The 17,565-nt window shown below is 43.3% G+C and overlaps 1 protein-coding gene across 7 annotated transcripts in view; it reads right to left on the bottom strand.

The window, feature by feature from the left end:
• The window catches only part of MCF2L (MCF.2 cell line derived transforming sequence like), a 280,436-nt gene that overhangs the window by 208,573 nt on the left and 54,298 nt on the right, over positions 1-17,565 (bottom strand). Inside the window, exons 1-2 of one of the 7 annotated variants that reach the window (XM_050947228.1) lie at positions 16,401-16,486; positions 16,069-16,147 (exon numbers count right to left, since the gene is read on the bottom strand). The exons of the other annotated variants lie outside the window; for them this stretch is intronic. Coding sequence (XP_050803185.1) covers positions 16,069-16,120 — 52 coding nt within the window. The 5' untranslated portion in view covers positions 16,121-16,147; positions 16,401-16,486. Of the gene's footprint in view, positions 1-16,068; positions 16,148-16,400; positions 16,487-17,565 lie in introns of those variants that run through there. 7 annotated transcript variants of the gene reach the window in all.

The raw sequence follows: 17,565 nt of genomic DNA on the forward strand, positions 1-17,565 counted from the left end.
AAGACAGGCCTTAAAAACCTCTAAGGATGGAGATTCCATCAGCTCCCTAGGTAACTCATTCCAGTACTTCACCACTCTCCTAGTGAAATAGTTTTTCCCTAATATCCGACCTACACCTCCCCCACTGCAATTTGAGACCATTGCTCCTTGTTCTGTCATCTGCCACTATACTGAGAACAGTCTAGCTCCATCCTTTTCGGAATCACCCTTCAGGCAGTTGAAGGCTGCTATCTAATCCCTCTCACACACTCTTCTCTTCTGTAGAAGAAACAGGCTCAGTTCCCTCAGCATCTCCTCATAAGTCATGTGCCCCATCCCCCTGATCATCTGAAGCCCTCCGCTGGACTTTCTCCAAAATTTGTCCACATCCTTTCTGTAGTGAGGGGCCCAAAACTGGACGCAATACTCCAGATATGGCCTCACCAGTACCGAATAGAGGGGAATAATCACTTCCCTCGATCTGCTGGCAATGCTCCTGCTAATGCAGCCCAATATGCCATTAGCCTTCTTGTCAACAAGGGTACACTGCTGATTCATCCAGCTTCTCATCCACTGTAATCCCCAGGTCCTTTTCTGCAGAACTGCCGCTTAGCCAGTCAGTCCCCAGTCTTAAGTGGTACATGGGATTCTTCTGTCCTAAGTGCAGGACTCTGCACTTGTCCTTGTTGAACATGATCAGATTTATTTTGGACCCATCCTCCAATTTGTATAGGTCACTCTGGACCCTATCCCTACCCTCCAGCAGATCTACCTCTCTCCCCAGTTTAGTGTCATCTGCGAACTGGCTGAGGGTGCAATTCATCCCATCATCCAGATCATTAATGAAGATGTTGAACAAAACTCGCTCCAGGTCCGAACCCTGGGGTACTCTGCTTGATACCAACTGCCAACTAGACATCAACCAGTTGATCACTACCGGCTGAGCCTGACAATCTAGCCAGCTTTCTATCCACCTTATAGTCCATTCATCCAACTCATACTTTTTTAACTTGCTGGCAAGAATACTGTGGGAGACTATCAAAAGCTTTGCTAAAGTCAAGATATGTTACATCCACCACTTTCCCCATAGCCACAGAGCCAGTCATCTCATCACAGAAGGCAAACAGGTTGGTCAGGCATGACTTTCCCTTGGTGAATCCATGCTGACTGTTCCTGTTCCTCTCCTCCAAGTGCTTAAGAAAACAAATCATCTACATTGTTGTTTCCTTTAATTGTACATCTTTTGACATAACAGTCTTCCATGCAATCTCAGTCCCAGTTAGACTCGAGATTAAATTCAGTAAAGACAAGTTCAAAGTACTACATGTTGGAAGAAAAAAAAAAATCAAATGCCCAGCTACAAAATGGAGAACAACTGGACAACCAGTAGTACTCCAGAAAAGGATGGCAGTGGGAGGCAATGTAGTGGATTACAAATTGAATATGAGTCAACAATGTGATGCAGTTGCTAAACAAAGGTAATATAATTCTAGGGTGTATTAACAGGACTGTTGTAAATAAGATATAGGAGGTAACTATCTCACTCTACCTGACACTAGCGAGGCCTCTGTTGGATACTGTGTCCAGTTTTGGGTGCCACACTTTAGGAAAGAGGTGGACAAATTGGAGACATCAACAAAAGTGATTTAAGGTTTAGGAAACCTGGCCTATGAGGAAAAGTTAAAAAAGTGAACATGATTAGTCTTGAGAAAAGATGACTGAGAGTGGACCTGACAAACAGTCTACAAGTATGTTAAATGCTGTTATAAGGAGGACTGTGATCAATTGTTCTCCATGTCCACTAAAGGTAGAACAAGAAGGAATGAGCTTAATCTGCAGCAAAAGAGATTTAGGTTACATATTAGGGAAAAAAACCCACTAACTATAAGGATAGTTAAGTACTAAAACAGGCTTCCAAGGGAGGCTGGGAAATCCCCATGATTGGAGGTTATTAAGAACACATTAGACAAACACCTGTCAGTCAGCGATAGTCTAGGCAGTGCCGAGTCTTCACTTATTCACTTTAACTTAAGGTTTTGCATGCTGGTAATACATTTTAACGTTTTTTAGAAAGTCTCTCTCTCTAAGTCTATATCATAACTAAACTATTGTTGTATGTAAAGTAAACAAGGTTTTCAAAATGTTTAAGAAGCTTAATTTAAAATTAAATTAAAATGCTGATCTTATGCCGCCCGCCCACTCAGCCCGCTGCTGGCCTGGGGTTCCATTCACCTAGTTTGGCAGCAGGCTGAGTGGGCCTCCGGGACCCCAGCTGGGAAGGGGCTGGCAGCCAGGACCCCAGACTGGCAGTGGGCTGAGCAGGGCTAGTGGCTGGGACCCCAGACTGAGGGTGCAGGTGGGAATGTGGGGGGGCATGCAGGAGCTCCCATTTGGTGCTCAGGGTAGGGGTGGGGATGTGGGACGGTGCAAGAGTCAGGACGGGGCTGGACGTGTGTGAGGGGGTGCAGGAGTCGGGGTGAGAGATGGCTGGGTATGTGTGGGGGGTGCAGAAGTCAGGGCTGGGGTTGTGGGATGGCTTCAGAGGTCATGGCAGAGGGCTGGGGTGCTCAGTTCGTGGGGGTGCTCCCAGCACCATGCCATGAGAGGCTCACGGCAGGGAGCTGGAGGGGATATGTTGATTCCACTCCTTTCCCCAGGGCCCCATCCATCCCCACCTCTTCTCTGCCTCCTCCCCAGAGTAGCGAGCACATTGCTGCTTCACTCCCCCTTCCCTCTCGCAAGGGCGATCAGCTGATCAGCACAGGGAAGGAGAGGAGGAGGGGCAGGAAAGCATCACACTGGGGGAAGAAGCAGGGGAGGGGGGCGCTTGGCTGCTGGCAGGACCAAGCTTCTGCCTCCTGCCCCCACAGGACAGAGTGGTGGACAGAGGGGCTGAATGGGGCTGGGACCCCAGCAGGCGGCAGCATGCCATTAAAAATCGGCTCATGTGCTGCCTTTGGCATGCATTCCGCAGGTTGCCAACCCCTGGTTTAGGTTAATTTAGCCCCATCTCAGAGCAAGAGACTGGACTACATTTTTATGTTTCTATGATCAGAGAGGCAACATTATAGACTGTGGAGTCTGAATGCAATACAAGTTTCTTCCTCACCACCCTCAAAGTCCTCTAGATTTAATAATTGCTAGCTAAAGAAAATTCAGTGAGTCACATAAGCACATTATCGCAAATAGATTGCAAGACCCAGACTTTCAAAAAAGCACAGTTCATATTTACAAACCGAAATGAAGTGGCCATATTTTCAGAAGCAAGTTGTACCCAGCCACTCTACATTGTACTAAATCACACTGAGCAATTTCAATGGTGCTATTTTATGCCATTTTCCATTCAGTTTTATTTTTTTTAAAGTGTCACAAAGATGACTAGCGTAGCAATATTGGAACAAAAATTCTATTTCATGACTTTTTAAAGCTGACCGAGTAAGACCAAACTCTAACCCTGAGCGAGGCAGAGAACAGTTTAGGCCACTGCCTGGGTATCCAGGTGACATGTGATCTTCATAAAAATGGTGTCATGGAAAGATTAACGGAGGGCACAAAGAGGAACCTAAAGGGGCATGATACAACAATGACAATATCAACAAACGCTTTAATTTTATTTTACTCAGCTTTATACACAGCCAAAAAAGAGGAACTACCGCAAAGAGCATGAAATGTTGAAGCTAGTTATCCACTTGTACCCTCCCCACCTTGGGCTAAGGGTTTATCAGTTTCTTTGGGCATATCTTCACTATGGAGCTAAATCGGCACTACTGCAATTGATGCAGTGGCATCAATTTAGCAGATCTGGTGAAGACCCACTAAGTCGATGGCAAAGCACTCTCCCATCTATTTCTGTACTCCATCTCCCTGAGAAGCGTAAAGGAAGTTGATGTGAGATGCTCTCCTGTCAACAGCGCAGCGTAGACACCGTGGTAAATGGATCTACCTACGTCAACTTCAGTTACGTTATTCATGTAATCAAGTAGTATAGCTTAGATCAATTTACCACAGTAGTCTAGACCTGGCCTTTATGGTGGTATGAGGAACAAACTATCTGACAAAATATTTTTTTCCCTATCCTTCTCCCAATCCTCTATCCTGTGCTTCTAGACAGATGTCCCTCATATTTCCCACTTCTAAGATGTCAAGTGGGGCTACCTAAACTCCTTCCCCTCTCATCTTTTGACATACACATTCACTGTGCCTCCTTTCTTTTATGGTCCCTTTGGCTCCTCCTTACTCAGGTACTGCTATATTTAATCCCCTGTAGCCCACTGCAATTTGTAGACCTCCCTAATCCCACGTGTCACTTAATTTCTCTTTTGTCTTTCAAATATCTATTTGAAATCCACTTCATTCAGGAAGCCTTCCATCTCCAACCCTCACAAAAATAAAACTCTAAAACCATAGTCACAATGCATATTATGTAAAATCAAATGCTCATGACCTTATTTTATGTGATGACTATCCTACATTTCCAGACCGTAGGTACTTGTCTGATGTTTCCACCTTTTGTTGTATCTAATTTAGATTTCAACTTCCTTCTTGTCAAGTCTGGCTGATCTACAAAGTACCATGCACACTTCTGGCACTGTGTGTGTGTGTATTTTATATATTATATATAAAAACACGGTCCCTATATTCAATCATAGTGCCGTGGATGACTGCACTCAGCAGCAATAAGTTTTCTGAGTAAATATGACACACATGTACAACACACTATTACACAATGCATGTGATTTTCAAGTGCTCCAGTTTTGTGTAACTCTGGTCTCAGTGAGACCAATGATGAAACTCTCAGTAACTTCTGTGGGATCAGAGATGCCACAAGTGAGTGATTATGAAAGTCCTGTCCCATATGGAATCATAATACCATTATTTTTTATTTTTTTGTTTCTCATTTTGCCTAAAAATCCTTGTTATTTAAATTGTTAACCTAATAGGGACATCTATCTTGAGGCGTCCTGGTCATAGTGGACAGTCATGGCAGGGAAAAGGTAACAAATTGAGGAAGACAGATAGTATATCATACGTAAAGTCAGTCAAGCATTTGCTATACTAAAGATTTATTTATGAGCTGGATTGTGCCACGTATGCTCTGATCTGCATTCAGGTCACAATTATAGCAGGTCCAAAACAAAATAAAATAAAAAATGTTAATTTGGATTTTTTTTGACAATAAAAATAAGAACATTTTCATGTGAAGTTTTTCCATTTTTGACCAGCTCTAGTCAAAAGGCCTTGCAAATCTCCCCAGCACGTAGTTCATGCCTGCTGTGCAACCTTAAAAAAGGATGCAGTGAACAGTCCTCTCTATGGTAATTAACTCCACTGGCTGGTGTGAAAGATGGAGAGCTATCGCCCCTCACCTCCTGTGTACCCCTTTTGAGGGGAGAGAGATAGAGAAAGAGCTAGTGCCTCAGGAAACTCTAGTCCCGGCACTCTCACGTACCAAATGCACATTTAATTTTAGAACAATTATCTTATTATTAGTACTTCCATGAATTCAGTCATTTGCTCCCTACCACTTCCTTCCACTTCAGTCAAATGCACACACCAGCATGTGGACACACGGTGCATTAACAGCATGCTACGCAGTTGCAACCATGCTGGCAATGCCTATATTCTCTAGCGTTGACAGAATCAAAGCAAAAACAATTAGAAACAGGTCAGCCTAGTTCACAGTCTGCACAAAATACACAATGCAACCTAATAGCAAGCAAAGAGTGAAAAGCAAATTAAGATTTTTTTTAAATTCATTTAATGTGTTATTTGAGACATTCATATTTTTTAAAATAGGATTTTATCCTGAGAACATCCTTTAATCATTACCTTTTTTTATTGCTACTTAGGGTTAAAACTAAGCTGTTTCAATTAGGAAGTCATACATTTAATGATCATGTTCACAGCCTTCTGTTTCAGCAGTAAGGGTGTCAGAGAACAAACCCTGACACTTGTAATAACTTTTTCCTTACTAACTCATACTTCAATATAAATCAGAGGCACAGCAAGCTTTGGATTCTTTATGCAAAGTGATGGTGCAGTGTGGGAAAAATCTGACTGTCCACCAAACTCGACTGTCCAAAAGTTGGCCCATATAATTGAGAGATACTTTGGGCGGACTTCAACAGCATGAGTCCAGTGGAGCTGTGTCTACACTACAAAGCAATAGGATTTGAATCCTGGCATGACCTCTCCATCCCCATGCAGTCATGGGACCATGGGTTTGAGCCCTGGGTTGGTGCAATGTGTGTGTACAGGGAAGGGAGGGTTAGGCTTGAGCCTGAGTTTGAACTTTGAGCTTAAATTGTCGTGCAAACATACTTTAAAGGCCCCACACAGGCTACTTCAGCTATTGACTTGAAGCAGTCTCTATGGAATTCCTCCATGGATGCTCTGTTGCCTTCAGCAGGGAGTGTCTTTTTCCTTCCCTCTCACTCCACGTGCATCTTTTTTTTTTTTTTTTGCGCAGAGTTCTAGGTTCTGGGTTTGTCCCTAATAAAGGTCATAGGGCTAATTTAACAGACCTGCCAAGTGTCACGCATCTGGTGGGAGAATGACATGCAGGCTGCCCCAATATCATTTCTGCAGCACACGATGGATATCACATACTCAGCTAGCAATCAGTTTTGGGCTGCAGTCCTGCCTGGTCACCAGCAGGGGTTGATATGGCACCAGAGGAGTCCAGAGACCACCTGTGCCTCCCCTCTGGTGCTCTCCGCTCCCCCTGACTTTCCTGTCCACATGGAACAGCCAGGAGAAGGTGGTGGCATAGTGGCAGCATCAATGACCCAACACAGGGGGGGGGGAAGGGAGAGGGGAGATGAGGGACTACTTGTGGAAGAAGTAGTTCAGCAGCCCCCTGTGCTTCCCCTCCATCAGACTGCCCTAGTTATTGCTACTTCTCCCCCGAGCGGCTTCTAGATCTCCTCAAATCCTTGCCCAAACTTAGCGGGGCAAGGAGTCAAGGTCCTGCCTCCCCACACCAGCTTCTATCTCTCGGGAGAAACCCTGTACGGGAAATGTAGCCTCAAACACCCTCTCACCACCACTAAATCCACAGTGTTTTCAACACTGATGTTTTGTGATTATAGTCAAATATAAGGAAATGTGCAAATTAGCTAATTAAGTAACTTGCATAATATGTGGCACATGGAACTACATAAAACTTAGCAGTTATGATTAAATGAATTCTGCTCTACAACACAGGGCTCACATAAGCCCCCAGCAGGAATTTTTCAGGGCCTTTAAAAAATAAATAAATAGAAAATCACAGATGCCAGCTGGAGTGTTTATTTAATTCAGCACTAGATCAGCACCTTATAATGGCTAACTAAAAGAAAAATAAAGAAGGAAGTTAAATACATCAGTCTAACCCTAAAATAATCATTCTTGTGTCCAAATACTAGATCAGAGGAGGAGGATGTGGAAATGTTTGTTCCCTGTCTCATCAGTTCTTAACAGGAAGGGATCTCTCACTGATACAATCAATTGGAAATCTGCGAAGCACACTGTGCAAAATTAACAACAAAGAAATTGGTAAATGTTTCCACTCCCCTCATGTGAAAATAATGGTGTACTTCTTTGAGCTGTATTCCTTACACAACCTTCTTAATTTCCTGTCATACTGCTCAATTAAAGAAAAAACCTGTCTATATTTAAAGATACCTTCACCCATCATATTGCGACAACTCTTCCTTTCCTCCTCCCCCCCTCCACAGCAGCACAGGACAGGAGCTGTTCTTAAAAATAACCACCTTGCTTCCTGTCTTGTCTGTTCTCAGAGCAGCTCAGTCTATAGTTTCCAAAGAAACTGATTAAGAGGAAATCATGTTACTGAAGCAGAGAAAGAGATAGGATTATCTTCTAAATCAAAGTGAAAATCAAGCACTGTATAAATTTGGGGGAAGGATGGGGAGATTCTAGAGAAGAAGCTTAACATCAAACATTTAATTAAATGGGCCCAGATATTAAGCTCTTAGGAATCATTATGCGTTGGTTTACATTTTTTTAAATTTAAAACCTGTGATTGAGCAGACAAATAATGGAAACCCATAATTCTTGCAAAGAAAAATGGAAAAACATTGTCAGTGGATTTTAAGTAGCAAGATAGAATTAGCAAGGTTGCTAATCTCAACACTAACATGAACAGAAGATAGTTGGCCAGGTTCCTGGTGCACAAGCATTGAGAGTTAGGAGAGAAAAAGGACCATGACAACAAGATTAATGGAAGCAGAGTGAGCCTCTGCTTGGCTATGGAACTCCCTCATGTGAATGCTAAGAATGATCACTAAAACTTGCTGTCTTCCTGACAAGATACAAGACCCTTATTTTTGGCATAGCTTTCCCACCATAGCAGCAGGGCGCTCAGGCACCATAGCGCTGAGTAGAGTAGAAATACCAAGAAAGAAGAGAGATAGGAGTTACCTACTCAACAGGTTTTGCAAGAGCGTTGCACTGCCCAAAATAGGGTTTGAAACTGGATTTGAAAAGCAGCCTGCGAAAGAGGTGCAGCATGGGTTAAAGGATTGTAATACACAGATAGACATGAGACTGGCTGGGATAAGATACTAATCAAAATAAGGGACTTTGCTCACTCTGGAAGTCAGACAGGGCTGTTTATAGACATGCTGTAAGTAATGTTTTTAAATGCAAAGAATTTAACTGGTGAGTGTTATTTCTAGAATCAGACAAGTTTATTACTCTGCTTCATTTCAGTTTAGTTTGATTCTCTAATTTCTATTGTAAATAATCCTCCCTTTAAATTAATTGGGATATGAACAGTTGTTGGGGGTGGGGGGGGGAAGAAAAATTGCTGATGAGAGCTGGGTGAGGAATAAAAAGGCACCAACTTGCACTGTCAGTCATAAATGTGGAAGCAGGGCTCACTACAAGAAGTGCTGTAGATACAGTGACTGCAACAAAAATGGAGCACACTGAAAGCCCAAAGACTAAAGGGTGATGGAGTGCTGTTCAGTGACACCAATATTTTAGCATGTTTTACTCTCCAAATCTTAATTTACTCCAGGTACAACATTTAAATAAGAAATCAGGCTACTGACAGAAAAAAAGAGTTAGACAGTGATCCTCAAAAGTGGTTACTCTTACATTAAACGTTATGTCATTATTTGAGGAAGACATTCTGCAAAGAAGTGGTCTATCAATCTCTGCCTGCACCTTAGGCCTGGTCTACACTATGTGTTTAAACCGATTTTAGCAGCGTTAAACCGATTTAACACTGTACTCATCCACACTACAAGGCCCTTTATATCGATATAAAGGGCTCTTTAAATCGGTTTCTGTACTCCTCCCCGACGAGAGGAGTAGCGCTAAAATCGGTATTACCATATCGGATTAGGGTTAGTGTGGCCGCAAATCGACGGTATTGGCCTCCGGGCGGTATCCCACAGTGCACCGTGACCACTCTGGACAGCAATCTCAGCTCGGATGCACTGGCCAGGTAAACAGGAAAAGCCCCGCGAAATTCTGATTTTCATTTCCTGTTTGCCCAGCCTGGAGCTCTGATCAGCACAGGTGGCAATGCAGTCCCAAATCCAAAAAGAGCTCCAGCATGGACTGTACGGGAGATACTGGATCTGACCGCTGTATGGGGAGACAAATCTGGTCTATCAGAGCTCCGTTACAGAAAACGAAATGCCAAAGCGTTTGAAAAAAAATCTACAGGCTACACAGTGCTGCGTGACAAGCGTAACGGGAAGCCAGAGACTCTAAACGGACGCTCATGGAGGGAGGGAGGGGGTACTGAGGACTCCAGCTATCCCACAGTCCACAGCAGTCTCCGAAAAGTATTTGCATTCTTGGCTGAGCTCCCAATGCCTGTATGTTCAAACACATTGTCCGGCGTGGTTCAGGGAATAGCTAGTCAATTTACTCCCTCCCCCGCCACATGAAAGAAAAGGGAAAGAAATCGTTTGACTTCTTTCAATGTCACCCTATGTCTACTGAATGCTGCTGGTAGACGCGATGCTGCAGCAGTGAAGAGCAGTATCCGCTCCTTTCCCCTCCATGGTGGCAGACGGTGCAGTAGGACTGGTAACCAATCTTCTTATGAACCCGTGAGTGCTCCTGGCTGGCTTCAGGTGAGGCTGGCCGGGGGTGCCTGGGTGAAAATAGGAATGACTCCCAGTCATTCCCAGTAGATGGTACAGAACAGCTGGTAACCGTCTTCATCATAACTGAGGGCTGAGCTTCAATCAGCCCCCTCCCTTTCATGTGAAAAGAAAAGATTCTGTACTGCCTGGACTATCATAGCAGTGGGATGCTGGGCTCCTCTCCCCCACACTGCTTAATGTCCTGCATGGACTATCATAGCACCAGGAGGCTGCCTCCCCCTCATTTTGTGTTACTAAAAACTCAGTGTTTCTTATTCCTGCATTCTTTATTACTTTATGACACAAATGGGGGGGACACTGCCACGGCAGCCCAGGAAGGTTGGGGGAGGAGGGAAGCAACGGGTGGGGTTGTTGCAGGGGCACCCCTCGTGAATGGCATGTAGCTCATCATTTCTGCAGGATCTGACACAGAGCAGCTGTGCTCTCTGATACAGTGCTTCTCTAGTACATTTGCCCCATATCCTAGGCAGGACTGACTCTATTTTTAGAAACCATAAAGGAGGGATTGACTCGGAGAGTCATTCCCAGTTTTGCTTTTGCGTCCCTGGCCGATCTCAGCCAGGGGCACCCATGATAGCAGCAGACAGCACAGAAGGACAGATAACCGTCATCTCATTGCCAAATTACACTGTCAGCAGATGGTACAGAACGACTGGTAACCATCTCTGCTATCATGCAAAAGCAAATGAATGCTGCTGTGTAGCTCTGGAGTATCGCCTCTGTCTGAGGCATCCAGTACACATACAGTGACTGTAAAAAAAAACAAAAAAAAAAAAACAAGCAAACAAACAGACAAAAAAAAAGCTGAACGAGCTCCATGGTTGCCGTGCTATGGCGTCCACCAGGGCAATCCAGGCAAAAAGGGCGCGAAATGATTGTCTGCTGTTGCTTTCCCGGAGAAAGGAATGACTGACGACATTTACCCAGAACCACCCGCGACAATGATTTTTGCCCCATCAGCCACTGGGCTCTCAACCCAGAATTCTAAGGGGCGGGGGAGACTGCGGGAACTATGGGATAGCTATGGAATAGCTACCCACAGTGCAACACTCTGGAAATCGACGCTAGCCTCGGACCATGAACGCAGACCGCCGAATTAATGTGCTTAGTGTGGCCGCGTGCACTCGACTTTATACAATCTGTCTTATAAAACCGGTTTATGTAAAATTGGAATAATCCCGTAGTGTAAATGTACCCTAAGAAATATTATACTCTGGCCTAGATTTGGATCATTCAGATTATTTGGCTCTCTCCATACTCACTGGCTGCTGCCAGCCTCCATATACGGCAACACGGTTTGGGGGTGGACATCACAAAACCCTTTGCTCCTGACTTTGTACTCAGGCCAAAACTCATTGCTGATTCTGTCTTTCCCAAAGTCTAAGTTCAGTCACTCTCCATGAGACCCACCAATGACTGATCCATTTAACAGTATCCAAGTTATCCTAAAAGCGGAATTTATTGGCACAATAGGATGAGAGAAAAGAAATCATGAACTAAAAACCACACACACACACTTTTCAGAAAGATTCTATGAAGCAGGTTCAAATCTCCCATTTAAATGTATTTTTTCAGATACCTGAAAATCCTGTACAGAAAAGTCTTCAGTCTGACTCAGCAGCAACAAAATTGTATGTCTCTATTCCATCTCACTATGTCACATGTCCCTTCTGAACTCTTCCTACTTTTAGCTCCCTTTGGCTTGTCAGTTTAAGATAAATGATGCCTTTAAGAGAGTGCTGCCAATGTAAATTATATATTTTGCCCAGGGCTTGAAGATTACGCTTTCCTACTGATTCTCTTATCTGATATGCATATTCTCTTTATCACCAGAACACTCTCTTAAGGTAACCTTTTTTATATTTACCTGCCCAATTTGAACCTATTTTAAAGCCGTCTTCACTAGGTTGGCGAGTCTGTACACGAAGATGCTCTTTTACCTCTTGGTCTTGTGGACCCCTTTTCTTCCCAGCAGTCATTCTTCCTGGAATAGCATCTCATGGTTGAGGAAGCTGAATCACTCCCACAGACACCATCTGTGCAGCCATGCATTCACCTCCAGGATGAGCACATCCCTGCCTGGGCCCTGACCCTCAGCTGGGGGCCTGGATGAGAACACAATTTGCACCCCGACCCCTTCACCCTTGCACTCAGAGGCCATAGTTACTGCCAAGCTGCTCAGGGTCAGACCTAGCAGTACCATTAGTGCCCATGGGGGTGAGCAGCATGGGGTAGTGATCATAGGGATGGACGAGCCATGGCAACCTCTCTGTAATATCTTGGATACAGGCTCCAGGCATGCAGTACACTACCTGGGACATAACATTAGGTTAGCAGATGGATGCCTCCATTCTCCTCAGAAGGAGTCACTGACCACCAGCACTCTGTCTCCTCCCCTTGGGTGCAGCAGCCATCAGCCTCGCAGTCATGGGGGCAAATAGCTCCTCCTCCTCCTTAGCTAATGGGCCCGCTCCTCACCACCCGTTGCCACTGCGGCATACAGTTCTTCGCCTTGATGGACAGGGGACCTGGGTGTGGGGTGGAGAACTGTCTACTGTTTGAGGCGACCAGCAGCTCTTTTCCTCCTCGCAAAGCAGATAGTTCTCCTTCCTCCTCGGATGCTGCTGTAGTTATCTATAGTCAGCTAGTATCCTCCATCCTGCATGTCTCCATGTGTCCTGTTGATGAAGTCCTGGCACTCCCAGATGCCACACGGACGAGCCACCTCTTCCTGCAGCTCTCTTGCCTGCTTCCACCAACAGACACTCTTCTCACACCTGGTGGTTCCCCCTGCTTGGCTTTCATTGACAGGGATATGCAGGCTACACTCCCAGCGAGTCAAGACCAGGCCTCCGTGGAAGCCTCCAGGGTCAGGATGCTTGGCAGGGCACCCCCACAGGTGCAAGCAACTCTTATGGCATGTAACACTGTGAGCTGAAGGTCTAAATTTCAGCTTGGATAAATGTACACACACTGGGTTTGACAGAGTTAACTTGCTAAAAACAGACGCATAACTGCTGCAGTGCACGCAGCTGGATGGGATAGCCGCCTGAGTGCGTACCTAGGGTCCTGGGTGGGACTGTACTTGGGGTGGCTAACCAATCCTGCCACCTGCACTGCTGCAGCTACGCTGATAATTTTACCATGTTACCTCAACCAAAGCTAGCATGCATATGTCTACCCTTGCTCGAAATTACACCTCCAGCTCGAAGTGTAGACGTTCCCTTAGCTTATTCCACAAAAAGATCACCAAAATCTGTAAAATTTTACAACTCTCTCACCCTCTGGGACATGATGCCATTAACACTATATTTTCACTTACCCTTCATTAAAACCACATCACTGCTGACAATCCCCAGGGAAAGAAGACCCCTGTGCCCTACTACTGACAACCTACACAGCACAGTGCTGAAATAAGGCATACTAGCTCTCTCAAGATACACTTCCACCTCTTTACTTTGATCACACAGAGGGGTCAGACAGAGGGTCTCACATTCCCCATCCCCTAGACTTCTTCATATCACAGTTACAGCTCTTCCAAGCTGCTCTAGCTAATCCCTCCACCATCCCATACATTTAAACTTACTATGGTGAATGTAGCTGGAGTGGATGCAGATAAATTCCCGGTGACTACTTCCAGCTCTAGGGGGCAGAGTTACAGTTACATGGGTATGCACCATAACTTTAGATTTCTGGGTTTACAGAAGTTTGAATTTTACTGAACTTGACTTCCTGAAAGGGTATGAAACACCACTGTGCAACCTTGACTCTGCAGTAATGAAGTCTGTTAGTGAATAGAGGGTGGTAGTGGAAGTCATGTGAGTGGTTGACTTTACTCAAGCAGCACAATGAAAAAAATTGGAGGTGGCCAACAGAGCCCTTCGAGAAGGCTACAATAAATCAGTCTTAAGGAAAAAATTAAAAAAAGAGGATGAAAAAAATAAATCAAAGCTTGGTTTAAATAGTACAACAGCTGAAGTAAAGTTACCTAGAAATGTAATCTCATGGAAGACAAAAGAGGATGCAGAAGTTTTTGCTAAGACTGTTCCTAGATACTACAGTGGTTGGCACTTTAGAAATGGAAGGGGGGGTAGAGAGAGCACGCGTGTGTGTACACAAGTACAGCTAAATCATATAACCATTAAGGTGTCATTCTAAGTAAAGTATCACCCCATTTTGAGATAAAGATAGATTATATTATATATATTTGCATAAATAAATAGCAACACAAGTCAGTGCCTGCCTCAGTGAGAGAAACTAGGGCTTGCAGTCTTGTGAGTTAGGGTGCACACAGATGGAGCCTTGGGAGATGTGCCTGTCAATGTGTGCAGACTGCCCATGCCCAGCCTGCAGACTCGAAGAAGTTCAGGAAGAAAAACCTCCCATACAAGTCACAAGTCTGTTACCTACATTGGTAAACACTGGGCATCACTGATGTAAGGTACACTTCATAGCTGGTCATACCCTAGACAAAGTACAGCCACAACTGAGAGGGAAAGGAACATTTTTAGTTTAGGAATTATTCAAGCTAACACTTTTGTTACTGCACAGCATCTTATGTTATTAGATGACTAGTACACAAAAATAAGTCACAGGCTTTTTGTTTTTATCAAAACCCCCCACTAAATCAAGAGAGGCAATAAAAAAAAATACCTGTGAATTTGAGAACACTCAATTTTTCCAAAAACAGAGAAACGATAAAGGTATGTGGTGGACTCAGGCATGTGAAAAGCAATCCAAGTAGAAAACAATGGGTATAGTGACATTCTCTTATAATGTACTGTTTTGTGCTCATCTTATTAAACTATCTTTCCCTGAAACTAGCACTCCTTCTAGTCAATACAATTGATGCAGCTCATCTGTATATTTCAAATTTGGTATTTAATCTCTTCATTGGAAAACGCTGTCAGCCATCTTGAAAATTAGCTCCTACTATCAGATTAAAAGTGAAAAGGACAATATGCAATAATGAAAAATACTATATTCATTCCTTGGGAATGAGAGTGTTATTTATCCCAAGAAAATAAATCCTCTAAATTTCAATATTTGCAAGGAATGATACTTGGAAATTTCTGTATCAAGAACCCATCAGTATACTTTGGATGACAAGGAGATGCAAAACTTGCAACATCTGTCAACTGCCTAAGAATAACTAGCAAAAAAAATATTTTCAAAGGACGTAAAAAATATTTCCCTGCGCTTTCAAGATAACCATTACATCTGTTATGAAGAGGTGTATGCTGCAGATTCTATAATATGTTCACATTTCTGCATAAACAATTGCCCATGAAAGGTCTCCTAGACCTCAGCCAACCACAGATCAAAACATTATATGCTGCTACTCAGTTCTAAATATTTAAATTCAGATACCTTTAAAAACTAAGCAATTGTCAGAAATCAAACTAATCTTTTTATAACCCTAAAACCATGTACAGATATTTGCTGCAGGTTTTATTCCTATTCAGATGCACCACTGAATTTGCTATAACTTATGGAGTCATGGCTTCATCCTCCTGGAAGTGCAATTTAGAACTACCTAAAATAGAGGTTGCCATGCCTTAGATTTTCGTTTCACATATTAGCTTTCTAAAGCCTGCTTTACAGCTCCCACCACTCTGTGGCTGCCGCTTGGTCTGAACTGCAAAAGACTCAAGATGGGTTTATACTATTTGACTGTGCTAGCAGTTATCTAAGAATAGGAACCTATTCAACAGGATCTTTCTAAACCTGGCTTCATTAATTTCCAATAACTAAAACCTTTTTAAACACAATGAAACGTTACTAAAAATAATGAGTGTCAATGTAAACACAAGTTAGTCTTATATGAATAACAAACATTTTCTCTCTCATTAACACAGCTGAACATAAAGCTATTCAAGTCACAGGGATTTACTAAAAAACGTATAAATTCATTGATAGCATCAACAAAACATTATTTCAGACCAGCAGTTCTTCCTACCAGTGCACCAGGAAACCGCATTTAATCTCTGCACCAATTCTTCTAGGGCCATTTCTTCAGTTCTCAGCAAACATATCCTCTGGTAAAACAAAAGAGATCCACAGCAAACATGTTTCCCCCAGCTCCAGAAATTAAAAAGAAAAAAAAAAACGAAGGAAAAAAGAACAACCCTGCACTACAGCAGTGCTTCACAGCCCTGCATTTCAATTACTCCACACAGATCCCCTATCAGCACAAAAGGAGGTGTGAGTGCACACTCTCCTCCCCCTACCCCTTGCAATGCATAGGCTTGGCGGATGCTGCTCGAAGCCAGAGCCATGAATGTTAATTACCTCAGGATCACTTAAAACTTCTCTCTTCTGTGCACTGGTTTGTCTGCAGCATCACTGTTAAACATCAAAATTCATGTGAAGCACTGATGAGACAGTAGCACAAATCTCTACATCAGACTGAAGCAAGCACTGGGAAGAACTGCAGTGAAGCAACAGCACATTGGAAACAGCAAGCCTTCTGAGCTTAAACAAGCAATTCAGCAAACCTGAACAAAGCAGTAACCTCTTTCTTAAGCGAGCATTAGTCTTCATTTTACCCTCTTGCCAATTCAACTGCTACATAGGAAAATTCACTCATTGCAGATAGAAGGGCAATAAACTTTTACTAGCGTCCACAATATATTTACATTCTTCTAGTTATAGTTAAAACATTACTTTTTGCATTTATGCCCGACCTCCTCTGGGTTTGCTTTAAAAATCCCCAATATTAGAACCAATTTTCAAGATAATTTGGATGAGCTTAGCTCTTAAAATCCTGTCTGGTAACAGCCCATTTATCTTCTACATCTCCATTTTCAGGAATCCAAAATGTCTGACTTTATGGCATTGGATTCCTAGTTAGAGATGGACAAGATCTAAGTCACCTAGTCCATTATGCTACCTCCATATGGTTGTTCCCTGAAGTTCATTTTCCGTGCATGTATCCAGTCTTCTTTTTAAAGTCACAAGCAATGACTTCCACTACTTCCCTTGGGAGACTATTCCACGGGCTAATAAATCTCACTGTCAGAATGGTTGCTTTTGCTGATATTCAGCTAAATTCTCTCCTTACTTTCATCCTATTAATTGCAATTATACTGCTTTGTGCCATCCCAAGTATTTGATGCTTTTCTTTAGTGCCTGTCTAATCAAGTTACTTATTTACCACAGGAAGACGAAGGAGTCAACATGTATTCAGTCATGAAGTAACTGAACCCTAATAAATGGATAATGGGTAGCTATAAGGGGCTAAAGTAAGGTTGTTTTTGGAATGTGCAGCCCAGTATTTCACACACGTACATTTAAGAGATTGCTGACCTAATGGTGCATTTTGAATATTTACCAGCTTTTTCTTAACTGTTCATTTCCAACCAACTACTTTTTCCACTCCCCAACTGTACATTCCTCAGTATATGCACACACACAGTAGCAACTTTAACTCTTACTCATATTTTTCAGTCTATTG

The sequence above is a fragment of the Gopherus flavomarginatus genome, chromosome 1, assembly GCF_025201925.1.
Source record: "Gopherus flavomarginatus isolate rGopFla2 chromosome 1, rGopFla2.mat.asm, whole genome shotgun sequence".
NCBI classification, from domain to species: Eukaryota; Metazoa; Chordata; order Testudines; family Testudinidae; genus Gopherus; species Gopherus flavomarginatus.